Source organism: Artemia sp. Qi Xiang Cuo, chromosome 2 (genome assembly GCF_049724085.1).
Source record: "Artemia sp. Qi Xiang Cuo chromosome 2, ASM4972408v1, whole genome shotgun sequence".
Lineage (NCBI taxonomy): Eukaryota > Metazoa > Arthropoda > Branchiopoda > Anostraca > Artemiidae > Artemia > Artemia sp. Qi Xiang Cuo.
In genome coordinates, this window is record NC_142795.1 from 37,828,347 (window position 1) to 37,855,465 (window position 27,119).

General features: G+C 35.1%; 1 protein-coding gene across 1 annotated transcript in view; it reads left to right on the forward strand.

The window, feature by feature from the left end:
* sif (guanine nucleotide exchange factor still life) overlaps nt 1–27,119 on the forward strand; it is a 285,383-nt gene that overhangs the window by 91,585 nt on the left and 166,679 nt on the right. Inside the window, exon 9 of the mRNA XM_089106536.1 lies at nt 11,435–11,586. Coding sequence (XP_088962662.1) covers nt 11,435–11,586 — 152 coding nt within the window. The remainder of the gene's footprint in view (nt 1–11,434; nt 11,587–27,119) is intronic.

Genomic DNA, 27,119 nt, shown 5'->3' on the forward strand with positions numbered 1-27,119 from the left:
TGATGTTCAGGAACATCAAAATCAGGGATGGTTGTGTATTTCAAACTGCTGAATAATTAGGCAAAGAATAAAAATATTATCATTACAGCCTCTACCTCGCTGAAAGTCGGCACTTGGTTTTCCCGAGTTCTTTCCTCCCTTGTCCCTTTGAAGTGGTTCAAGAGTATGATTCCATGGTATGACTTATTCTGCGGTAATTGTACTACCGTGTTATTCACTGTCTTCACAAATTTCCTCTTTATCTTCTCTTGTTTTGTATGGTGAAAAGGCAGTGTGGTGGCCGTCATTATTTTCTTAAAGGAAAGAAGAATTACTGATGTCTTTCAATCTTTTGGAAAAGAATTGATCCTTCAGACTTCTTTAAGATTGTCTTGGCTTATTCTGCGGTAACTGTCATGGCTTATTCTGTGGCTTATTCTGGTATGACTTATTCTGCGGTAATTGTACTACCGTGTTATTCACTGTCTTCACAAATTTCCTCTTTATCTTCTCTTGTTTTGTATGGTGAAAAGGCAGTGTGGTGGCCGTCATTATTTTCTTAAAGGAAAGAAGAATTACTGATGTCTTTCAATCTTTTGGAAAAGAATTGATCCTTCAGACTTCTTTAAGATTGTCATGGCGTTTTTCAGCAGTGAACTCAGGGAGTTGTTTTCATAGTTTCCAGGGGAAGTCTTCTTCACCTGGGGCTTTGTTTCTTCAGGGCCTTGGGCACTTTGAGTATTTTGGCTCTGTTCGGAACATCCAACTCGACATCGTAAGGCTTTTTTGCGATGGTAGAGGGATAAGCATCTGGAGGCGATATCAGGGATGGGCTGAGTAGGGTCTGAAAGGGATCCTGCCATCTCGTCAAACGCTCTTTCTGATAACGCTCTTCCATAAGTTCTTTTATTGTTACAATGCATTTTTAAGCCAACCTTTTCTCCTCCAGGGACGGTTGTGATCACTCGGGCTCATGTTTACTATTTTTCTTCATCTACGCTTTATTACCTACTTAAACTTTAATCTACGTACTTTAAACAAATCAAATCAATCACAGCACTAATACAATTTGGAAGACCGCTATCTATTGAACTGCAAGTGTCGTCAAACAGTTCGTGGTAAAGAGAGCAACCCAATTACATCCGATCAAAATTGTGAGATAGCCATTTGATTCAGCAAAGTTGACAAGGCCAATAAATCTGCGTTTGGGGATGACATGACCCCCCCCCCTCATAGTCCTTGGGGAAAGGGCTTTAAGTTACACAATTTGCACACTGTTCACATATAGTATTTTTTATTGGGAAATATACGGAAATTTTTAGTGGGTATTTTCTGTGCGGGGGGAGGGTCTGTGGGGAGGAAAGTTTCCGGTGGGGAATTTTACATGGGGCGGGGGATTTCCTAGGATGATTTGAAAAACGGTCATAAATTTAATTGAAAGAACAAGTTTTTTCAACTGAAAGTAAGGAGCAACATTAGAATTTAAAACGAACATAAATAATTCCGTATATGAAGGGTTGCCCTTCCTCAACCTTCACTCTTTACGCTAAAGTTTGACTTTTTGTTCTGCAAAATTCTTTAGTAATTCTTGAAGAAAGGCTGCTCAAACACAAGGGCTGTTGAATTTGAAAAATAAATAATTAAAGCGTAAAGAACGAGGGTTGAGGAAGGGATAGCCCTCCCTCACATACGGAATATTTTTTGTTTATTTTAATTATTAATGTCGCTCCTTAGTTTTAGTTTAAAATCTTGTTTTTTTAATGTAATTTGCTTTAAAGACAGCGTTAATATAAGATAAATTAAAACAGACAAATAATATAAGACAAATCATGAGTAAAAATTAGTTGGCCAAAGCTGCAAGGCAAATGATACAGCCAAATACAACGAAATCAAAGTACAAATAATTTTTTGAATGCACAGATAATTGCATCGACTAATTAAAGTTCAAATATATCTTTTACTTATATTTCCTCTTCTTACGCGTTGATAAATGCTTCCGTATGTGAGACCGAAATATTCAGGGTTCTATTGGTACATGCATAACAAAAACATTTTCTTAATATTCATTGTTTCAATTCAAAGTTTTGCCCAATATTTCAGTTTAATTATGCCTCGTAACACTAAGAAAATCTCTACTGCCTGTCCATTCATAGGATACCCATTTTGACGTAGGATATTTTCTCCAGTGGTAGCTGAAAATTACCCAGGGTGTCAACGATACAAATAAAAGTTGCTTTATAGACAACATATAAATTCTATTTAAGTATAACATTTAGTAGCTGTGCACGTAAGGATCAGATGAAAAACTTCGGTGTTTACCATAACAATTCACCCTCATCGTGAACAGCTTTGAAAAAAAAACTTAGTCGTAAAATACCTCGTTGTTTTTCCTATTGAATTTACTGCTCAAATACTGTTTTAAGATTAAATGTTTATTTTAAATAGACGGTTCAAATTTAATTTCTCGTCTTCTAAACCTTTCCAAGCTCTTTTTTTCAAAAAGGCATGCCCTTCCCGTCATCTTTGGTGGCACTTGAAATCTCTCTCTTAGAAAATCTGAGGACCGGCAAAGTCTTAGCGATTCGGAACAACGAAGTGAGCGATCAACTAAAGGGGTTAGGAAGTATATGTCACTCCAGAGTAAAGCAAAAAGACAAAGGGCAACAAGCCTCTCTGAAGGAAAGGACAATAGTTTGTCTTCAGTTCTAGTAGATCCTTCAAATATTCTATCTGATGGAGAAGGATATTCCACGAAAGTTACTTATGACACTAAACAATTTCCAATACCAGAACTGACAAAAGCGCTCCGGGATATTGATGAAAAACATCCTGTTGGGAATGTCCGCTACAGGCATCATCATTGGAGAATCTCACCTGCCGAATGTGATGCTGTTTTCCTTTGTAAGGTAAAAAAAAAGATTGTATCTTAGAAACGAGAAACTTCGTGGATTCTTTTGTGTATTTTAATTGCATTCTGATTGAACGTTTTTCTTGCATTATTTGTCATAGTATGTCTTAAGAAGATTACTATTTTATTTTTTGGTCTAAATATGTTAAATGGGAAAGAAAAACAAACTTTCGAATTATTTGTTATAAACTAAGAAATTTCTCTTTTCATGAGAAACTTTCTCATTATCATAAAAAGTCTGTTATCCATTTCGGTTACATTTTGATTGATATTTATTATGATCAAATTACTTGCTGGGACCAAAAATATTTTTTTTTTCACATTTTTTCAAGTAGACTAATAAATACTATGCGTTTAGCATGAAAGTCTGGTTGCAACTTAAAATTAACTTACAGTTAAGCTGTTTTGACAAGTTCAATTGTTTCTTTTTTTCTGTTTTTTCACCCTGCAGTTCGTCCCTGAGCATCAGTGAGACAGCATAGGCTTTCAATCCTGCGCTAATGCTCAGAGTATTTCCCAATATCAAGGTTACAGTCATAGCTGCAACCTGGAAAACAGCAAACGAAGACCTATACTAACCAAAGGTTTAAAAATGCGTTTTGAAAATAACTGTCTAGTAAGAAAAATTTGCCGTTTGAAGCTTATTCAGGAACGTTATCTAGTATTCCGAATATTTTTAATAGTAAAAGTTTTATATATTCGCAAATCTACAATAATCTATAGTAATATTGTAAAAAAGTGAACAACCCCTTAGGTCTCAAAGGGCGTCTACAAGAAATGCATTAATTAAAATCCGAAATCAAATTACATAGTTCTCCAACTTATTTAATTGCTGGTTCGTTTTGTTTTTCGAGTGAATGAATTGTTTCCTTCTCTTTGTCAGTTGTTCGCTAGTATCCGTCGATGGCAGTTCATATTTTTTTTTTTATTTTGTGCAAATCGCGGATATTGGCGAATAACTCGCTTTTATGGTTTTTAGATATTTGGTTTTAATTATTTTAATTTTTGGCTTTTATTGATACATCGTTTCGTTTCGCGCTGAAGAAGAGAGGCGTTTGTCCTCTGGAAATATTCGCTTTTTTTTTTTCAGTATCTTCATTTGGCCTATAAAAACCCCATTTTTGCTCGTTTTTCTTTCTTTATCTATAGTAATCCGTGCTCATACAATTTTGTAAAACAAGTGCTTTACTGAAAACACAAAACCGACGCAACAAAACATGACTATGAGCAGAAAAGTCCAAAATCGCCTACTAGTCTAAACAAATCAAACAAGCTCAGTTTCCAGTAAAATAACAGTTTTAGAGAATTCTACAAATACCAAAATCTTCTCGAGTTTGTTTGTCTCAAACCACTTTTACAGATAAATGAGCATAAGCCTTGTTACCGTCAAAATCTCAAGGGTCAAAAACTCTTAAATGAAGGTTTATAGCTGCTCCTCTTGTATACTTCTCCTTGCTTCCCTAGTAATTGAAAACTGAAAAGACGTTTTGAAAAGAAACTATCTTCTGAAAAAAAAACTTTTAAATTTTATTTTGTAATAGCAAATATTACTTATGTTTATCTGACGAATACGCTGACGAAGATAGGTTGGATAAAAAAGGTTGAAGCTGTTCCAGTGTTATGAGATAGTTTGAGGTCTCCAGTCTGTCATAAGCTTCTTCCTCCGTCTATATCTCCGGCATGGGAACTTGGTGGCGGGGCCTCATAGTGGCGTCAGGATGAACCTCTCACAAGTTTGCCTAACTAGGACTCTGACTGCAAACAACACTGCAGGGTGCCCTTGACGAGTGGTGCCCTTGAGGGAATTGTAGCTCAGTAAACTATTCAGCATTACACTGGAGTTTAATCAATGGATAGTTCTTCTGAGTTTTGTTGTTTTGGGGGCTTTTCGGCTAAGTAACTTCTACCAGGCTCAAGTTGCCCACTGGACTGAATTTCTATTGTAGTATAGTTTTCGCAGGCATGGGTATATAAGGAGTCGGAAGTAATAGGCATGAAATTGCCTGTGCCGAGCGGTGACCCTTGTTGATGAAGAGCATCGTCAAGTTTGGAAACCATGTAGTCATCAAGATGAGCACAGTGCTTCACAAAGCCTCCTTTCAGTTGAAGGGCTTAGGGACTTTTGCTATATTAGTTCCTGGTTTGCACTGGTGGGACCCATTGGGTGTCTTGAGTCTACACCAATCTCAATGATTTAAAGAAGGTGAAAATTGTGACAAGGAAGGTTATAACGTTAAAAAACAACAATTGTATTGGTATTTTGACTGACGAATTCACACATTTTTGAACGGGTCTTGCTAGGAGTTTCAGAAACTCGTCTCCAAATGTTAGGAAACATGAAGTTAGGAGATATAGACTCTGTTTATTCAGTTAGGAAGGACATGGTGTAAAGGCAAGGAGTTGAACTAATCTTGGATAAGGAAGCTTCAAAGTCTTGCTAGAAGTCTTCCCAAAGTTTTGGGAAGAAATCAATAACAAAATTCTATTTGCTCATTTTGAGACCAAAAATTGCAAAGTATCAGTCATAATGGTATATGCTCCTGCAGAACTGACTGACGGTAACAGTATAGAACTAAGATGAATTTTACATACTGTTAGAGGAACAAACAGACAGGATCCTAGGTAGAAATTATTGGATATAGTATTTTTATTGGAGTAAAAAAAAGAGGACACATCAGTGCCTCCTGTGCAAAAAAAAAGTAATTTTGCTTGTTGTTCAAGCCAGGAGACTGTAAGTTTCATATATGGTGTTTTTGGCCATGGCGATTTCAACGGTGTACTTTTTGTACTTTTTGTTAATTTTAAGTTAATATTGGCCGAGCTTCGTCCTTTACTGGGTTGCAGCTACCGCTGAATCCACCATAATTTTAATGCCCAGGTTATCAGAAATAGGAATAGATGGTATCCTAGCCTAGGTAAATTTTCTGTTGGGAAGGGAAATAGCGACAGTTATTGGCTGTTCCAATTTTGTAGGTATAATAATCTAGTTAACACCAAATACGGTATTTGATCATAAAACGGCCCCAAGCTAATGTGGTAAGCACGTGATGGCAATAAAGCCAACCTTATTGATTATGTTATTGCAAATTCAAGACTGGCATGATCGATTCAAGACACTAGGGTTTTGTAGGAGTGCTGCTATTGATGTTAAAAAGTAAAGATCGCAATCTAGTAGTGTCTAGAGTTAATCTAAAGCTGAAATTTTTGAAAGGATAAGTACTGTCCCTGAAGTTGTGACGTTGGTAAACTCATTTGAGAGGAACTTTCTAGGGACAGTTGAGAACGAAACTGGGAGTTTAAAATTTGACAGTGTAGTAGATGGACGGAATAAATTTGAGAAGATAGTTTGCGATGTAGCAGAAGGTGTTTTAGTGAGGAACGTTAGAAAATCACCAAGAAATACTGGCGATAATGCTTTAAGCGTATTAGAAAATAATAGGGATTTGTGCATGAAGTATTTGAGTGATAGATCATATGAGAAAAAGAGGAAAGTAAAGAGATGAAGAAGACATTAATGTATGAATTAAGAAGGTGTGAAGTGGAGGTCATGGATAAAATTGTCGAGGATCTGGAAGATGCAGCCATACGGCATAATAATAAGATATTGTATTGGCATTTTAAAAAATTGAGAGGAAGTAGTCAGTCTGGACTTGTCTCAGTTAAAATAGGAAGAAGCCCTCAATTAGCGATAACGAAAATTTTAAAGAGAGATGGGCAGAACTTTTGAGAATGTGTTAAGCGGTGATAAAGCTGTAAATTAATGACACGACGAGAATGGAAAAAATTTTCAACAATTTAGAAGTGAATGATGATGTATTTTGTGAGGAAGTTAGACGCATCATGAATGCGGTGATAGCTGCAGCCTAGTAAAAAACGAAGCACTACCTATAGTAACCAAAAATCTGGAAACGCTTTTGGAAAAAAAGTTTCAAGTGAGAAAAGTTAAGATGAGATAATTTTATTTGACAGATACATACAGAACATTTTTGTAGCACCTGCTAAGAAAACCCCCAAGGGCTTGTTGACAGCAGGCGCGAATCTTTTATTCTGGATATTCTAAAAACACTATTTTAGAATGGTGGCACTATTAATTGCTGTTTGAAGCTAATTCGGGAATAGTGAATATGATTTCGATTAATCTTCATGGTAAAAGTTTATTGCGAAATCAAATTTATGGGAATTTTGTATGATAGCCCAAAAACCCTGGAAAATGAAGTCGGATCGACACAAAAACTGCACAGGAAAGTTACAGCCCAAACATATATGAAAGTTACAACCCCTTATCTTGAACAACAAGGAAAATCACAGTTTTGCATGGATGGCACTGATGTTTGCTTTTTTTTTATTCCTAGTTTACTAAAAGAATTAAAAAATAATAAAGCCTCAGGTGGTGTTAGTGGGGTAAGTGAGTTTTTGAAATATGGTGGCCGCTAAGTTAGAGCTGAATCACTAAGGTTTATAAATATGATTTTTGAAAAAGGGATACAACTAGTGATTTTAGGAAATTTTTTTAATTAAATCGCTTTTTAAGAAAGGTAATATGGGCGAGTATGATAGTTATAGTCGCTTTCCTGATGACAAGACGACACATATCTCCATCGCGAAAGACGAAGGTCCCAACAATCCCAATAAGGAGCTTCAGACTTATTAAAACAAATGGAATTATTACGAAAAAAAAACTGCACACCCTGATGTGTCTAATTTTGTCCTTTTTTTGTATCCAGCGCTAACGGGGCATTGGGACATGGAAAAGCGTCAAAATGTAGATCAGGGATCCATATTGTTGTGTGGACTTCATGTAAAATGTCAAAGTCCTAAAGCAAAAATAATCAAAGTAACTATCTTATAAAAAGTTCAAAAATCTTCGCAGCATTGCGGCAGAAGAATAAAAATAATAATAATACAGATTTCTGTACATTATGTTAGCTGCAGATCTAAAATTCTTTTAATGTCTTTCAGCTTTCTTAATTTCTGTATATTTAATATACGACAAACTTTCATCAATAATTGTGTTTTATCTACAACTCCTTAAAGATATCGACGATGATATACTTCACGGACTCCTAATGTGACAGAATTGCAATTTTTTTATGGAAACTTTAAAACTTGTACAAAGTCAACTTAATTGTAAAGCACTATTCAAACAAACTCATGTTGACTTCTGTAGTTTCTTCGCCTAGGTAAGACAAAGATCTTTTTCAAGGCTTATTGTGTATATTTTTGAAACCCAAAAACAAAATAACCTAATTTTATAAATTCTGCGTTTTTCTGCACGAATTAAAGGGCGAAGTTGGAAATTTGAACACAAATTATATCCTCGTGGTTTATGCAACATATGCAAAGCTGGATCAAATGAACTGACTCGTGGGTTTCCCCCACGTTTGTAGAACTCTGAAAAGCTAGCTTTCTATTGAAAACTGAGCTTGTTTGAGTTTTTTTGAAAATTAAAATTGCATGCTAAAAGTTAATAATTTCATGGCTTGTGAAAGACTATTGAGAGCCTTTTAAATTTATATTTCATTTTTTGAATGCTATTTAAGGACTTTTCAGCTCCTAATCCTGCTTTGTTGCGTCAGTTTTGTGTTTTCTGTGAAGCGCTAGTTTTTCGGAATTCTGCAGGTTTAGGAAAATATCGGTGGTTATTTCAACCAGTTTTGCAGATATATTTTGCATAAACTGCAAATTAATAGTTTTATTCCTTTTAAGCTTCAACTTCACTTTTTACTTCTGTCAGAAAAGCTTTATTTTTCTAAAGTTGATATAAGTGTTTCCCAAAGAGCTATATTTTGTAACTCTCAACTACAAAAAGAAAAAATCAAAGTATTTAAAGACGAGTATTTAAAAAAAATAATCCCTCAAAATAATAATTTAACTTATTCACTTAATGACTTTCCTGTACGACCCCTCAAGATGGGCCGGGCCATCCCCAACATTCTGCGATCTCTTTTATAATTTTTTTAATTTCTCAAAGGCTTCCCTGTAGTTACTTTTTATCATTTTTTACTTTCTTTTTTTTGCAAATCAAAATATATTTGTGCAAAATTTACCTATCTGTCTTTCAAACGCTTCCATTGTCATGGTTAGATTCTCCCAAAAATATTACAGATCACCATTTTGCAGTATTAATGTTATGACGTCAGTGTCATCCCAGTTTCATTTCATGGCTGAGTGGTTTCGATTTGAACTTTCTCATCACAGTTTCTATATTTCCTTAGGGTAATTGATTATAGGTTCCTTTTTCCCCTATAAATTAAATTATTGATTCAGCCCTGATATTTTCCAGGGCGATAAAAGTCAATCCCTTTTAAGAAAATTTGTACCAAAGGTAAAGATAAAATATTTGAAGATTGATTGAACGATCTTACTAGAAGGTAAGAAAAAAAGAAGATGCGGTCATACTACATAAATAAGTACATTAGGTGGCGAATCCTTACAAGAATAAGGAGGGGGAATCCTTATAAGAATAATATTTATCCGTTGAATACCTCTCTAAAAACGATGACCAACATTTAAAGCACTCCACCTGGATCAATGTCCTTAGGATTGAACTTTATGATAGATGTTTATCATGTTTGAAGCATTGCTATGTAAAAGTTAAACTTAACCTTAAAGATCAGATGTTTAAGGGGGATTTTAGCCCCCTGTCTCATATTCAGGATTGCGCTGAATATAAGTAGAAACGAACAGAAATAAAATGGAATAAATAAGTTTTTCAATTGAAAATAAAGAGCGGTGAAACCTTTTAAATGAACAAAAATTATGTTATATATGTGGGAACTGCTGCCCCTTGCCTCCTAATTTTCACGCTAAAGTTTGGCCCTATTTCTCAGTGCTTCAAGAATGAATGATCTAACAAAAGCAATGTCATAAACTATTAAGATTTTCTTTATTGTAATTTAAACATCAAAATTTTCAGTTCCAATGCATTCCTTAATTGTATGGATACTTTCCAGTGATATTGAAAGACCATTGCTAAATGGAACAATGACAAAGTGGTTCTATTTTTCACTTTCTAAAATTCTTTCAGGAAAACAGTTATCAAATTTTAGCATAACGTAGCTAAAATACAAATTCTGAATTATGGGGGGGGGGTCATTTTCAACCTATTATTTTCAGTGAGTATGCTGAGTCTGCATGATTATTATTGATGAACATCTTTTCTTTTGAACTAAACATGTAAATATGTCCTGAGACCAATCGAGCTATGCAACCCAATTCAACTCTATCCTCGTGCACGTCATCCCTTGTTTGATTCAACTCCATGCATCTTAAACCCCATTCAACTGAACTCCCATAAAATTCAGCCCTCATATAACTCAGTACCATGCAACACAGCCCTCATTTAACTCAATCCCATGCAATTCGCCCCCTCGCTTATTCATCTCAACCCCATTAAATTCAACCTCAATCCCAACTCGATTCAACCTAACGTAGCCTTAGAATTGAATTAGGTTTGAGTTGCATGGGGGTTGAGTTAAATGAGGGCTGTGTTGCATGGGAGATGAGTTGGATGTGGGCTTAGTTGAAGCGGGGTTGAGTTAAACTGGGTTGAGCTCAAAGGGGTTGAATTGCACGCACACCTAAATATTAATTTAATAAGAAGAAGGAAGAGTGATTTTTATAGGAGATAAGTTTACTAGTCCAGCTCAAAGGCCATCTACCCCAGTTTTATGTACTACAAGGTGTACAAAATTCAAGCCACTTTCAATTCACTTACTCATTGTTAACTGTTTTCTAGATTCTTCTCATTTAAACCGTTGAACAACAACTGTTTCCAAACTTTCGCTCTCCTTAACAATTTTGAAAATGTTAAATCCGTAAGGTTCGCTTAGGGATATGGCGAAATATCCTTTGTATTTCTAATGCGGCTAACTGATTTGGCAAGTGGGTGGCTCTTATCAGGCATGGATGCAATAATTTTTCGGGAGGCTAATTTTTTTGGTACTTGTATGATGTACCGCCTACCGGTCAAGAAGTAAAGTTAGGTTAATCCTAATAAAATATGCCTAAGTATGATAAAAATACTTTACAAACAAATTTGGGCATATTTTTGCAGGGGGGGGGTAAAGTACTTTGGGTCTGCATGCAAACTGTGTTAACTACAGATATTATGAAATAATAATTGTTTTCTGACTTCAAACTATCCAAATACTTTACCCCCCCCTCCCCTCCTAATGTGCAAATATATAGCCCAAATTATATTTTTCTCGTCCATTCTGTCACTTTTCTTTTTCTTATCTCACGCTAAGTTGAAAGAAACTAGCGAAAGAAACCGGTTTACAGTGCATCAATGCATGAACAACTTGAACGGTAGGGGGTATACCATACAAGTACCAATTTTTATTTCATAGATAGACTGTAAAATCGAAGAAATTTGTGAAAGTTTAAAATCGTTGGGGAGTTGTCCCCCTCGTTCCTGCCTACATCCGTGTCTCTTACTCTTAAATAACTTTGCAAAGTAACTTAAAACATCGAGAGAATTTTAGTACAAAAGCTAGTCGACTCAAAAATTGAATATGACTACCACTAATTGACAATCTATTTAAGGTATCTGACGACGACCGGATGTCACTTACAACCGCTATTAGTGATGATGAAGATGGAGGTGGTTCCGCTGATGGACAGAGTATATCCCCTCATAGGTCAAAAAAAGTTGCTGCTGCAGCATTCAACTGCACAGGGGCAGTTCGCAAAGCTGGGTAAGTTTTGCCCAATAGACATTTTCCCAAGCGGAAGTTGTACTTGGCAGGGGAAAAATTTCCAAAGATATCTTGATCAAATGTAGAGAGACTCTTTTCAAACTTGAAAGATTTATGACTAGTTGTAATTCTTAGGGAGGTGGAATGAACATTTGTGTCCAAGCATGTCTTAGAAGCACTATTTCACATTAGAAAAAGGATAGAAGAATCATCATCTTTAAGGATAATTTATCATACATGCGCAAGTGGGAGTCAAGAATTTTGTCTAATGGTTTTTAATCATTTTTTAAGATTTGGTAATTCTGTTTTGTTTGTTGGACAAAAAATTCGTAAATGGGCCTACAATTCATCAAAATTTGTAGTAGAGCTTTCTAATTTAGAGCTTTCTAATAATTAGAGCTTTCTAATTTCCTTGTTCATCATATTGTTCTCCCTAGTTAGCCCTAACGAAGCTTATTCTTCCTCGACCATGCACAGGCCATTTGGCCAAGAAAAGCTGACGAGTAAGAAGAGTGCATGCATGTGCTTTCAAAGATTAAGATATTTAACATCACAGAAATCAATGAGCGGTAGTGCTTACAAGTTATAATGTATCAAATCTTTGACCACTTCCGTAAAAGTACTGCACAAACGACCCACAAACAGCAACAACATGTCGTGTTAGGTGTTAGGGTGCTCTACATACAGACCTATATCTTGAAGCGCAACCCCTTTCCAATCCCGTATGCAATAAAACCGTAAGAATACGAACAACGTAGAATAGACATTTGAGGCAAAGGTCTACATACAGACCTATATCTTGAAACGCAACCCCTTTCCAATCCCGTATGCAATATAACCGTAAGAATACGAACAACGTAGAATAGACATTGAGGCAAAGATTTATTAGCCGAAGTTCACTTATTACTTCGTGTCAGGGTTGCCATCCCTAGTGATTTATTAAATAAATAAAAAACAAGTTTTTTAAACTGAAAGTAAGGAGCGACATTAAAACTTAAAACGAACAGAAATTATTCCGTATATGAAAAGGGCTGTCCCCTCCTCAACGTCTCGCTCTTTATGCTAAAATTTTTTTTTATTGTTTTACAAAATAAAGTTGTGAGACAGAGTCAAACTTTAGTGTAAAGAGCGAGGCGTTGAGGAGAGGATAGCCCCTTTCATATACGGAATAATTTCTGTTCGTTTTAAGTTTTAATGTCGCTCCTTACTTTCAGTTTAAACTTGTTTTTTTATTTCATTTCTGCACGTTTTTGAATTAATGCAGCTTTGATTTTGGCTAACCGTACTTAACATGAATAATTAAAACGAAATTTGCATATTAATTTTACTTTTTTTTGGCTAAATGACTTTCTCGAAATTTTGTTCTGACGTAATTTACGAATTAACTTACGGAACGAACTTCTATATTCGTATATTTTTATTACGTAAAATAAAGGGTTCGCCCCCTATTCAATACCTCGTTCTTTAGGCTAAAGTTAAAATTTTGTTCCAATTCTGTAAGAATGACCCCTTAATCACAAAGGTTATTGTAACTATGTAAAAAGACATAGTTATTGTATTTTTCAACCATGCTGAACAAAATGGCTATCTTAAAATTATGATCGGGTGATTTCGGAAAAAAATGAGCGTGGGAGAGGGCCTAGTTGCCCTCCATTTTTGGTCAATTAAAAAAGGCACTAGAACTTTTAATTTCCGTTCGAATGAGCCCTCCCGCGATATTCTAGGACCACTGGCTCGATACGATCACCTCTGAAAAAAAAAGAAATAAGCACGCATCCGTGATATTTCTTCTGGCAAAAAATACAAAATTCCACATTTTTGCAGACAGGAGCTTGAAACTTCCAAATAAGGCAAATCTTCTCAGGCCCGTAACTTTTGATGGGTAAGACTAAACTTGATGAAACTTATATATTTGAAATCAGCATAAAAATCTGATTATTTTGATGTATCTATTGGTATCAAAATTTCCGGTTTTTCGAGTTTCGGTTACTATCGCTCCTTCCTTACAGTATGTTTCCACGAACTGTTTGATCACTATTTCTAGTGATTTTTTTTTTTATAGTCTAGTGATTTTTTGGCTAATGATTTTACTTCTAAAACTACTGATTTTGCTTCTAAAACTACCGATTTTTTCCCAATCTAGTGGTTTCTTGTGATATAGTACGTGAAGCGTAAATTCAAGCGATTAAAATATTCCAAGAAGCTAATTATTAAAAGCAAAAGGGACGTTCTAGTGAAAACTTTACTGACAGACAATGAAAATCCAAAACTATTCTTTTTGTTCTGTCTCAGAAATCATAATAGCTCAAATTCGAGACATACTGGGGTGACACAATTTGTACGCACTGATTTGCATAAAGTGGTATTGCATTACCGATTTACATAGAGAGATTAATCAAAATTGATTTTATTTTGTTTCAATTTATTTTATTAGCAATATCCTCACGTAAGTTCAGTTACAGCTTTGACATATAGTCGTTAACATATTGTATACTTAGCTAGACCCATTGTAATGTTTTTTCCTTTGCTTAGTTAAGAAGGCTCCCTTTCCTCAATCCGTCAATATGTTAATATCATTTCTATATTCAATTGAAAAGAAAATCTACCAATAACGGTTAGAATTTGTTAAGACAGTTAAAAATAAAAACGCTTTAACACAAAAATGATATTAAAAGTGCAAATATTTCGTCTTCCCACCTGGAAGCCTTTATGAAAGTCGAAAAAAGCTAGCTTAAATAAAAAAATAAAAAAAACTAAGAAAACAAACAACTACTATACTAAAAAACAAAATTAATGACGAAAGGAAACTAAAATTTAAACAAAGTCCAAACATGTAACAATACATAAGGCACACGCCATGATATCTGTTATATATTCTATACTATTGTTCATATATGTATGAGTTAATCTTCTGATATGGGAGTCTAGGAAAATGAAAGAGTATTTTTATTTTAAAATCTTACCTATGCCCTAGGTTAAATTAATCAAAAACAAACTACAGATCAAGAAACTATTGTGTATGATAAATTTAATTAATTATCTGCGTTGCTAAACAAAATTATTGACTTGCTCAAAGTTTATTTTATCTTATATTTTAAGGTCAAACTTATATGAGGCGAATCTTCCAAATTTCTTGATCTTCCTTACTATTAAAAGTATAAAGTTTTAGCGTGTTTTTTCTATTAAACTTAATCTATAAATTTAATAATAATTTATAAATTTAATTTAATCACTATTCATATTCTTATTCAGTCTCTATATGTACTAATTCCTTTATACGTAATTTGTTTTATTTAATTTATATATTTTCGCAATGACTCTGTAATAGCCTAACACAATTTTGAAAAAATTTTGCTTCATCAAACATAACATTTTCAAACAGTTCGTGGTAACGAACTGTAAGTAAGGAGCGACCCGGCTCAATGGTAACCGAAACTCTGAAAAACGGAATTTTGATACCAATAGATGCATCAAAAGAATCAGATTTTAATTCTGATTTCAAATATATAATTTTCATCTAGGTTAGTCCTCATCAAAATGTACGCGCATAAAAAAATTTGGCTGATATTCGAAAAAGGGGGAAAGACCCCCGGACAGCTATAGAACCTTGATGAAAATCACACCATCATATTCAGCGTATCAGAAAACCCTACTGTAGAGGTTTCAAGCTCCTATCTACAAAAATGTGGAATTTTCCATTTTTTGCCAGAAGAAAGATCACAGATGCGTGTTTATTTTATTTTTTTTTCTTTCTTTTCCCCAGGGGTAATCGTATTGACCCAGTGGTCCTAGAATATCGTAGGAGGGCTCATTGGAACGAAAATTATAAGTTCTAGTGCCCTTTTTAAGTGACAAAAAAATGGAGGGCAACTAGGCCCCCTCTCACGCTCATTTTTTTTTCAAAGTCATCCAATTAAAATTTTGAGATAGCCATTTTGTTCAGCATAGTCGAAAATTTAATAAATATATCTTTTAGGATGACTTAATCCCCCAAAGCTCCCAGGGGAAGGGCTGCAAGTTATAAACTTTGCCCATTGCTTACATATTGTATTGGTTATTGGGTATTACAGACATTTTCAGGAAGGATTTTTTTATGGTGGGGGGGGGGCTGGAAGAGGGGGTTACTAAGGAGAATCGGGCTGGGGAGGATGTTTCTTGGGGGGAGGGTAAGTTCTATAAAGGGCGCACCGGATTTCCAAGCATTATTTGAAAAACGATCAGAAATTAAATTAAAAAAACAGGTTTTTTCAACTGAAAGTAAGAAGCAACATTAGAACTTAAAACGAACAGAAATTATTACGTATATGAGGGAGTTCTCCCCCAAGTCAATACCTCGCTCTTTACGCTACAGTTTTTTTTAGTGCTTTAAAAGGCACTACAGTTTTTTTTTATTCTAATTAAACAGCCTTTGTGATTCAGGGGTTTTTGAATTAAACAAATTTTTTAACTTTTAACGTAAAGAGCGTGGTATTGACTAAGGGGAGAACCCCCTTATATACGTAATAACATATTGTAACGAGTACGAATGTAAACGAATAACACTTGTAACGAGTGTTAATAACTCGTTACAAGTGATAGATTCTTTGGCGAATGTTTCAGCTAAAAGAGTCGATTCATTTGATTTTACTACTCTGTATACAAATTTGACACTAAATTTAGTATTCGAAAAATTCAAAATGGTGATAAAGAAATCTTTTCTTTTGTCTAATATCTTATTTCTGAAAATTGATACTTTTAATAAAAAAGCCCGATGGACGAATTTCTTTAGAAGTACTTTTAACTCAAGATGCTATAACTTGAATATGGTATGTAATCTATTGAATTTTGTTTTATTTAATACATTTATAAGATTCAATGGGAATTTATATAAACAAACTGTAGGTATTCCTATGGGTGGGAATGCGAGTCCATTCATAGCAGACCTTTTTTTAAGTCAATTAGAATACGAATATACGATAAATAAAAATAACCCAAGCAATGTAAAATATAACCTTTCAAATAATAAAAGATATCTGGACGATCTCTTAGTAATAAATTATGCAGAGTTTATTGAGATTTCAAAAAATATTTATCCACAAGAGTTAATTCTTGAGCCTAGCTATGGGATGGGACGCTCCGACCATTCCTTAGATTTAAATATTAATATTTCAAATAATAATAAATTAGTTTTTAAATTATATAATAAAACGGATGATTTTAATTTTGAAGTAATTAATTTTACATTCCTTGAAAGACATTCAAATATTACTTATTCGGCTTATTATTCCCAATTATTTAGTTATGCAAAAATATGCAGTAATTACACAGATTTTAAAAATAGATGTAAAAAGCTGAGCAAAAAACTGATCTTAAGAGGTTTTTCTGCCAAAAAAATTAGTTGGCAATTCAAAAAATTTAGTTTTATGTGTCATGAACTTGTAAGTAAATATAAAAAAAATTATAAAGAAATACTTAATGATATTTTCTTATAATTTCTCGTGCGCTTTTCTTTTTTTGAAGTTTGAGTTTGTAGTGGTTTTCAAACAAGCTTGAGGATCTTTAAATTTGTAATTGGTTCCAGATACCAATAAAAGATACATCTGGACATGTCTTCATTTGTACCAGAATGGTCTCTGTCAGTGACCTCTGGGATGTTATTAGGGAAACATTGAAACACTTTTTGTATGTAATTTTTAATAGCTTGACTAGTATGCATGTATTTCACAGGTTTTACCTGACATAGGGTTACCATATAGATCTTATGGTAGAGGCTCCACCGTGCCGGGTAAAGAAAGTAAAGCCTCGAAACCTGTTAATGCAGGTGGTATTTCTTCTGATGAGCCCTAAATGGAAGGTTCTACTTGGAAATATTTTGCTAGATTTAAGGTGTTTTTGCTTGTAAATTTACAACGACTTACATTTATTGATGACGACTTTGCATGGACTTGGACATTTCTATTTGGTTGATGGTTCGGGTATACTGTTTGGTCCTAGGTAGTTGGATAGATGGGTAAGGTAAAAGCCTCGTTCAAGTGCACATTTGTCTCAATTGCTGGATTAGGACGATAGGTTTTTTTTTTTTTTTTTTTTTTTTTTTTTTTTTTTTTTTTTTTTTGCCAAGTAATTACCTCTTAAACATAATATACGTAATAATAAAAATAAAACAATAATAAAAATACAAGCGATACGGCTGAATAGTAATCGAAACTTTTAAAAACGGAATTTTGATGTCAATAAATGTATCAAGAGAATGGGCTTATAATGCTGATTCTAAATATATAAACTTTTATTAAGTTTAGTATTACTCATCAAAGGCTACGAGCCTGAGAAAATTTACCTGATTTTTTAAAGAGGGGGGAAACATCCCCTATAAGTTAAAGAAATTTAATGAAAATCACACCGTCAGATTCAGCGTATCAGAAAACTTTATAACATAGTTTTCAAGGTCATATCTGTAAAATTCTGCAACTTTGTATTTTTGCCAAAAGAAAAATATACGAATGTAGCAGTTCGTTACGTAAGTTAATTTGTAAACTAAGTTATAAACAAATTTAGAGACAGCCATTTAGCAAAAGAAAAGTAAAATTTATATGCAAATTTTGTTTACTTATTCAATGACGGTGAGCCAAAAGCTGCATTAACTAAAAAACGATCAGAAATTAAATAAAAAAAACAAGTTTTTTAAACTGAAAGTAAGGAGCGACATTAAAACTTAAAACGAACAGAAACTATTCCGTATATGAAAGGGGCTGTCCCCTTCTCAACGCTTCGCTCTTTACGCTAAAGTTTGACTCTATCTCAGAATTTTATTTTTTTAAACAATAAACAACTCTAGCGTAAAGAGCGAGGCGTTGAGGTGGGGACAGCCCCTTTCATATACGGAATAATTTATGTTCGTTTTTAGTTTTAATGTCGCTCCTTACTTTTAGTTTAAAAAAACTTTTTTTTTTATTTAATAGTTTGTAAGATCAAACACACGTTCCACAACACTGCTATCGGAAGTTTCTGATTTTTTTTTTCTTTTAGTTGTACTTTAAGGAATAATTTATTGCAATTTTTTGATGCTAGATTTTATTTTTAAATTTTGTTGGGTTTTGCCAACATAGTATTTTCCACGAGAATAAGGTATTTTATATACGCCACTTTGTATGTCTTTTTTGGAATTAGCCTACATCTTTGCCTCAATTTACTAAAGATGTTATAGTCATTTTGGGTTTGAAAGCAACTTTAATATTTTTTTTTTATAATTCTTTTGTTTGTTTCATGATAAAACTGAGACAAAAAGGTAAAGATATATAATTTATTTTCTTATCAATTTCGTTAATGTTTTTCAAAACCCTCGCTATTACTCTGGTAATTATACTAGTTCAACTAGAGCAAAAAGAAAATGGTTTCTAAATGCATAGGAAAAAATGGGGTTTTGAATAACAAGGACAAATTTTAAAGAGAAAAAGTAAATATTTTGGCTCAACCACCGCTATCCCAGCCAACATTCACAGGTGGGGGAGATAAGCAGACGGTGTCAATTCCGGAAAATGCAAGCAATGGGGCAAAAAAAATTTCTGATTATTTTCATAACGGTACAAAAAAAGTATTTTTCAAAATGTAGGGAGGAGTTTTGCTTAGAAAAAAATGAAACACCAAAGTAAAGATATTTTTCAAAATCTAGGGGGATAATTGTACTACCTCCCTATTGGTGTCCTGTGTTGAACATAATTAAGAAACAAGTTATTTATATTGATTAAGTAGTGTTAAGAGCCTAAAAAGCTACTAAAACCTATTTAATATGCAAAAGCACGTTATCTGTTGAAGTGGTTAATTATAATTTTAGTGATTTTGTTGCAAAGTTAGTGATTTTCTACCGAATCTAGTAATTTTTTTTTGTCCATTTAGTGATATATTTTTCAAGAATCTAGTTATTTATATTTTTCACTTGGTGGCAACCCTCCTTCCTGTGGTTTTCATCGTGTGGTTTTCCTCAATTACAGTATAGGCCTATAAAAGAAATTGATTTGTGTTTTGCATTAATGTTAGTCGAACTTTGTTGTTCAGGCCTAATTTTGTGAACCACTATTGTCTCTTTTAAGCCTTTCAGTTAAGACTCAGTTTTTCTACTTGTCTGCTGAATTTTTTTTTGACAAAGTGTATTTAGCACTATGCAAAAATAAATTATTACTCTGGCTTATAACTTTCAATTTTTCAAGTATATTTGTCACTTAAATTGCGTTTATTCACGTTTTTTTGTGCATAGAGTAGGTTATTGTCGGTCATTTCTTTCTTTCGTCAAACTTTGTCCATATATTTTTTTTCCAAAGATGCTAACAAAGAAGTCCTAATGAATGTCTATTTGGCCTTTACATAATCTCTGATTCGAATCCATTTCAGTTTGAGATTTATTTCAGTAAAAGTTACTTAGACCTCTATCGTAGGCTTTGTTGCCTAGAGAAAGTATTCCAATGACGTCTATGTTGCCGTTAGTTACTGACAGTAGGAACATTCGTTTTTTGGAATAGGACAATTTTGTACTCTGTTGTTTACTTGGGTAGTATTTTTAAGGGGTTGTCCACTGTATGCCAGTTTGCAAAGTTTAGTATCTCTAAACTTTGGATTTTAAGGATTTTAAGGACACGCCCTCCCTTTTCCCATAGGATTTCAAGCGCATGTTTCGTCACATTCCCATTCCTGGCAAAATTCTCGTGACAGCCCTGGCAAGATTCTCAGTTTGCAAAGTTTGCAAAGTCTAGTATCTCTATCCTTGTCTCCTTAACCTTCATCCCTATCTTCAGTTTTGTGTCTGTATCCATGCCTTTGGTGTAACCGGAATGACTCCATTTGAAGTCCTTTTGATGTTAGTGTCGACTTTGGGGAGGGTGATAGTGGACGTGTGACCTATGTGCTAGAAAATACACAATATAGTATTTGGTTTAAACTTAAACAAAACAGATTAAAAATCAAAACTCACTCTTATATCTAACTTACGTTGATGGTAAAAGACGTTAAAAGTGAAGCGAGTAATTTTTGGTAGGTAGGAAGAGGCTTGGATTTTAGGTTGAGTAGATACCTCCTTTTTTTCTAATTTTATCAAAGCGTCCTCGTAATTGTCGTTTCTGTTCTTAAATACTTGACTGATTTTCTTCACTATGATGAAGAGCTCCAGAATTATTTAACGGGATAATAAGATCTAATGTTGAAGCCCCTCAAATCTTTTCGCCTGTCAGGTCCTGCTGGGATACATCCCTTTTTTTGAATATATATTCATTAAGTAAAACGAATTATATAGTTTTGTGCAAACCAGACAATTTTTATTTTCAGTTTAAAGAGAGTGATTCTTCTGTGTTTGTAAGTTCGTCTAAATATTGAATTTAGTTTGGAAGTAAGGACCAAGAGTGACTTAAAAAGAAGACGAGAATCTTAAGTCTGTCGTAAAAGTCGGTCTTAAATTTGAGTATTAGGTATAGGTTCGAAAATTATTTTTTGTTCAAATCTGGATTAAAATAAACTCTAACGCTCCTCTTGCACACAGAATTTCTTTGGACCTTAAAATTTTAGAGCCGCCGAAAAATTTTTTCAAACAGCTACAAATTTTTTAAGAACATGCTCTGTGAATCATAAAATAATAACACAAAAAGCTGATTCATCGATTTGATAACATTTGATACGGGGGTCGATGTCAAGACCGGTCCAAGATATAGTAAAAGAAGCGTGCTATAACAAAAATACAGATTTGCGATCGGAAAAAGCAAAAGAACTTCAGGAAGTAATCCAGGTTAAGAGCATGACGCTTCGATTTGTAAATTTAATTAAATAAAAAAACTATTTTTTTCAATTGAAAGCAAGGAGCAACATTGAAACTTCAAACGAAAAGAAATTGTTCCGTATGAGGGGGGGGGGGAGGGGGGCCCCCTCCTTGACACATCGCTCTTTATGCTAAAGTTTTTTGGTACTTAAAAAAAAGTTACTTATTGTTCTAATTAAAAAAAACCTTGTGCTTCAGGAGTCGTTTTAAAGAATTGGGACACAGTTTAAACTTCAGCGCAAAGAGTGAGGTGTTGAGGAGGGGGCAACCCCCCTCGTATACGTAATAATTTCTGTTCGTTTTAAGTTTTAATGTTACTCCTTACTTTCAGTTATTTTTTTTTAATTTAATATCTGACTGTTTTTTAAACAAGGCCAGTATATCTGGCTCCATTCCACGAAAAAATACCCCCCCCCCGCGGAAATATCCTCTGGACGATTCAATCCTGGCGAAAATTTACCCAGGACAATGAGCGTTAACATCTCCACACGTAAAATTGAATCGATAAAGAGAAAGCAAGACATAAAGAAATTCCGTATAGGAATTCTGGTAAATTCCCCCAGTGTAAAATTTCCTCTGAAACCCCCTGGAAACTTCCCTCTCCATAGAAAATGTTCCCCGTGCAAAATCCCCCCCCCCAGCAGACAATTTGTCCGCCCCTCCCCACCCTAAATGTGTATGCATACTTCCAAATAACAAATACTATACATAAACAATGGACTCATTTTATAATTTAAATACCTTTCCCCAGGGGCTGTGGAGGTCAGGTTATCCCCAAAGACATAGTTATTTTGCCTTTCAACTATGCTAAACAAAATAGCTATTTCAAAATTTTGATCGGACGATTTTGGGAAAAAAGTGGCCTGGGAGGGGGCCTAGTTGCCCTCCAATTGTTTTGGTCATTTAAAAATGGCACTGAACTTTTCATTTCTGCTATAATGACCCTTCTTCAACAGTTTTAGGCCCACTGGGTCGATACGATCTTTGTTCTGGCAAAAATTACAATATTCCTCATTTTTGCAGATAGGAGCTTGAAACTTCATATAGTAGGGTTCTTTTATATGCTGAATCTGATCGTGTGATTTTCATTAAAATACTATGAATTCTAGGGGGTGTTTCCCCCTTTTTTTTTTGGAAAATCAGACAAATTTATTTTTCGAAAATCAGAAAAAAAGAAAGCAAAGTTGCTACCACCTCCTAGATTACGATTTTTTTATATCTTCTTTTAGAAAAGATTAAAAAAATCTTTGCCCCCGCTATTCTACATTTTTTTGAATCGGTGCCCCCTGGGTATACTAAGTTCTTTGAGAAGGAAAATGAAAAAGAAGGGACCCTAGTTTCTTTTTTTCAATGGAAGCAAAGAGGAATCCTAAAATTCAAAACCACCAGAAATTGCTCTGAACATAAGGTGGCTTATAAACAACAGGTAGCACTCCAGTCTTGGTTATATTGGGTAATTTCTAGTGTATATAAGTATAATGAAGTCACAGTTTACTTCCATAAAGAGGGCACTTTTAAAATGATCATAGGCAGCGCGCTAGCAATGCCTAAGTAAAGAACGATGTGGGCACAATGTGTTGTTTTTTTTGTTTTTGTTTTTTTTTCTCCATACACGGGCACTTCGTATCGAAGGAGTTGTCGTAGAAAGTTCGAAAAGGGCTCATTCGATTGGTAATTAGAGTGGCGAGTACCCTTTTAAATAGTCGAAAGGGATTGGCGGGCAACTAGCCCCCTCCACGCTTGTCCTTCCCCCAAACACAGCCAATCCAAATTTTGAGATAGCCATTTCGTTCAGCATAGTTGATTTCCATATAGAACATGTATTTTTGAAGAGGACACTCCCCCACAACCCTCGGGGCAAGGGTTTTAAGTTATGCCCTGAGGGCATATAAGGTTTTTATTGAAGGTGTTGTCGTAGAAACTTCAAAAAATGCTCATTCAATTGGAAATTAAAAGGGTGACTGCCCGTTTTAATAGTCGAAAGTGATTGGAGGGCAACTAGCCCCCCCCCCCCACGCCCATCATTCCCCCAAATACGACCAATCAAAATCTTGAGATAGCCATTTTGTTCAGAGCAGTTTATTTCCAAATAGAAAATATATTTTTGAGGAGGACACTCCCCCACAACTCTCGCGGCAAGGGTTTTAAGTTATGCCCGGGGGCATATAAGGTTTTAATAGAAGGCGTTGTAGTAGAAACTTCAAAAAAGGCTCATTCGATTGGAAATTCAAAGGGCTAGTGCCCGTTTTAATAGTCGAAAGTGATCAGAGGGCAACTAGCCCCCCCCCTCTTGCGCCCATCATTCCCCCAAACACATCCAATCAAAATTTTGAGATAGCCATTTTGTCCAGGGTAGCTGATTTCCACATAGAAAATATGCTTTTGAGCAGGAGACTCCCCTACAACCCTCGGGGCGAGGGTTTTAAGCTATGCCCTGGGGGCATATAAGGTTTTTATAGAAGGCGTTGTCGTAGAAACTTCAAGAAAGGCTCATTCGATTGGAAATTCAAAGGGCTAGTGCCCGTTTTAATAGTCGAAAGTGATCGAAGGGCAACTAGCCCCCCCCCTTCGCGCCCATCATTCCCCCAAACACATCCAATCAGAATTTTGGGACAGCCATTTTGCTCAACATAGTTGATTTCCACATAGAAAACATGTTTATGAGGAGGACACTCCCCTTAAGCTCTCGGGGCAAATAATTCGAACTGTACCCTAGGGGCACATAAGGCTTTTATAGAAGGCGTTTTCGTATAAACCTGAAAAAAGACTCATTCGATTAGAAATTATAAGGGCCAGTGCCCGGTTTGATAGTCGAAAGTGATCAGAGGGCAACTAGCCCTCCCCCACGCCCATCATTCCCCCAAACACATCCAATCAAAATTTTGAGATAGCAAATTTGTTCAGCGTGGTTGATTTCCAGATAGAAAATATGTTTTTGAGGAGGACACTCCCCCACAACCCTCAAGGGTTGTAAGCTATGCCCTGGGGACATAAAAGGTTTTTATAGAAGGCGTTGTCATAGACACTTCCAAAAAGGCTCATTTAATTGGAAACTCAAAGGGCTAGTGCCCTTTTCAATAGTTGAAAGTGATTGGACGGTAACTAACCCCCCTCTCACGCCCACCTTTTCCCCAAACACATCCAATCAAAATTTTGAGATAGCCATTTTGTTCAACGTAGTTTAAAATTCTGGAAATTAGGTCTTTGAGGATGACAACCCCTCCCAGCCCTCAGGACAAGGATTGTAATTTATGCCCTGGGGGGATATAAAGTTTTTATAGAAAGCGTTGTCGTAGAAACTTCAAAAAGGGCTCATTCGATTCCAAATTGAAGTGGCTTGTGCCCTGTTTAATAGTCGAAAGTAATTGGAAGGTAACTAACACCCCTTCCTCGCCCACCATTTCCCCAAACACATCCAATCAAAATTTTGAAATAGCAATTTTGTTCCACGCAGTTAAAGTTCAGGAAATTATACATTTGAGCAGGACAGTCTCCTCACAGTCTTCAGAGCAAGGGTTATAAGTTATGCCCTGGGGGCATATAAGTTTTTATTGAAATCTTTGTCGTAGAAACTAGAAAAAGGGCTCAGTCTTTTGGAAATGCAAAGGGTTAGTGCCCTTTTTAATAGTCGAAAGTGATTTGAAGGAAACTTGCCCCCCTCTCTCGCCCAACATTCCCCCAAACACATCTAATCAAGTCGTGTTTGCATCTTTGTTTTACAGTATTTTTGATTTCCAGATAGAAAGTATGTTTTTGAGAAAGATACTCTGGCACAGGTACTATGTCCCGAAGTGTATGTTGTAGCCTGGGGGTATATAAGGTTCTTACTGAACTCTTCGTCGTAGAAACTTCAAAAAGGGCTAATTCGATTGGAAATTGAAATGGCTAGTACCCTTTTTAAAAGTCAGAATTGATTGGAAGGCAACTAACACTCCTTCCACGCCCACCATTTCTCTAAACATGTCCAATCAGAATTTTTAGATAGCCATTTTGTTCTACGCAGTTTAAAGTTCAGGATATTATACCTTTGAGAAGGACACTCCCTCCACAGTCTTCAGGGCAAGGGTTATAAGTTATGCCCTTGGGGCATATAAGGTTTTTATTGAAATGTTTGTCATAGAAGCTCATTCGATTGGAAGTTCAAAGTTCTAATGCCGTTTTTTATAGTAAAAAATAAATTGTGGACAACTAACCATCCTCTAACGCCAACCATTTAACCCATAACCTCAAATCAAAATGTTTATATCACCATTTTATTCAACGTAAATTAAAGTTTTGGAAATTAAGTGTTTATGGATGACTACCCCCCCCCCCCCAACCCTCAGGTTTTAAGTTATGCCCTGGGGGCATATAAGGTTTTTATTGAAATTGATGTTGTAAAAACATCCAAAAGGGCTCATTCAATTGAAAATTGAGAGGGCTAGTGCCCTTTTTAATAGTTGAAAGTGATTGGAGGGTAACTAACCCATATCTCACGCCTACCATTCCCCCAAACACATCCAGTCAAAATTTTCAGATAGCCAGTTTGTTCAACGTAGTAGAAAGTTCTGGAAATTAGGTCTGTGAGGATGACAAACCCCCTCCCCCAGCCCTCAGGGCAAGGGTTGTAAGTTATTCCCTGGGGGTATATAAGGTTTTTATTGAAAGCGTTGTCATAGAAACTTCAAAAGAGCTCATTCGATTGGAAATTAAAAGGGCTAGTGCCTTTTTTAATAATTGAATGTTATTGGAGAGAGACTAACGTCCCTCTCACGCCCACCATTTTCCCAGACACATTCAATCAAAATTTTGAGATAGCCATTTTATTTAACGTAGTTGAAAGTTCCGGAACTTAGGTCTTAGAGGATGACAACCACCCTCACTGCCCTTAGGGTAAGAGTTGTAATTTATGCCCTGGGGGCATTTAAGGTGTTTATAGGAAGTGTTGTCGTAGAAACTCAAAAAGGGCTGGTTTGATTGGTAATCGAAAGTCCTAGTGCCCTTTTTAATAGTCGAAAGTGATTGGACGGCTTGACATTTCTATAGTAAAGATTGATGTGGGTATAATGTATTATTTTTTTGTTGTTGTTGTTGTTGTTTAGACCAGGGCACTTTGTATCGAAGGAGTTGTCGTAGGAACTTCGAAAAGGGCTCATTCGATTGAAAATAGAAAGGGCTGATGCCCTTTTTAATAGTCGAAAGTGATTGGAGGAAAACTAATTCCACTCCCACGCCCACCCTCCCATTTGACTTTATTTTTAAAAACTAAATGTTGCCATTAGATTAAATCAAAATGCACTGTGTTAATGCTAATTCCCAATAAGGCATCTCAGCAGTATCCCAAGAACGACTGAGGGTTTTATGTTCAAACTTTTGGGGCTGCTTCTGCTCTTAAAATTTAACCAAATCAAAATAGCGTAAGTTTATCCAAGCTATCAGAGAAAGTATACAGATTTTTTCGAATGGTATCAAGTTTTCTACTTCAGGTCAACTAGAAGAGGTATGAAACTAAATTAAACACTTTTATTTGTGTCCAGATTTTTAAGAGGGTGTATGTTGTTAAAAATTGCTGAATTTTTTTTCTCCAGCATACAAAGAGCAGGCCAAACTATAAATCTTTAAAAAAAACGAAAAGATTTAAAGTATTATTTTCTTTTTCTCTGAAAAGACTATGTCAATATGAAACGAATAGAAATTAATTTAAAAATTTTTTCCACAAAATGAGTTTTTCAAAGAAAAGTAAACAACTCCATTAAACAAAAAATGAGCAAAAATAAAA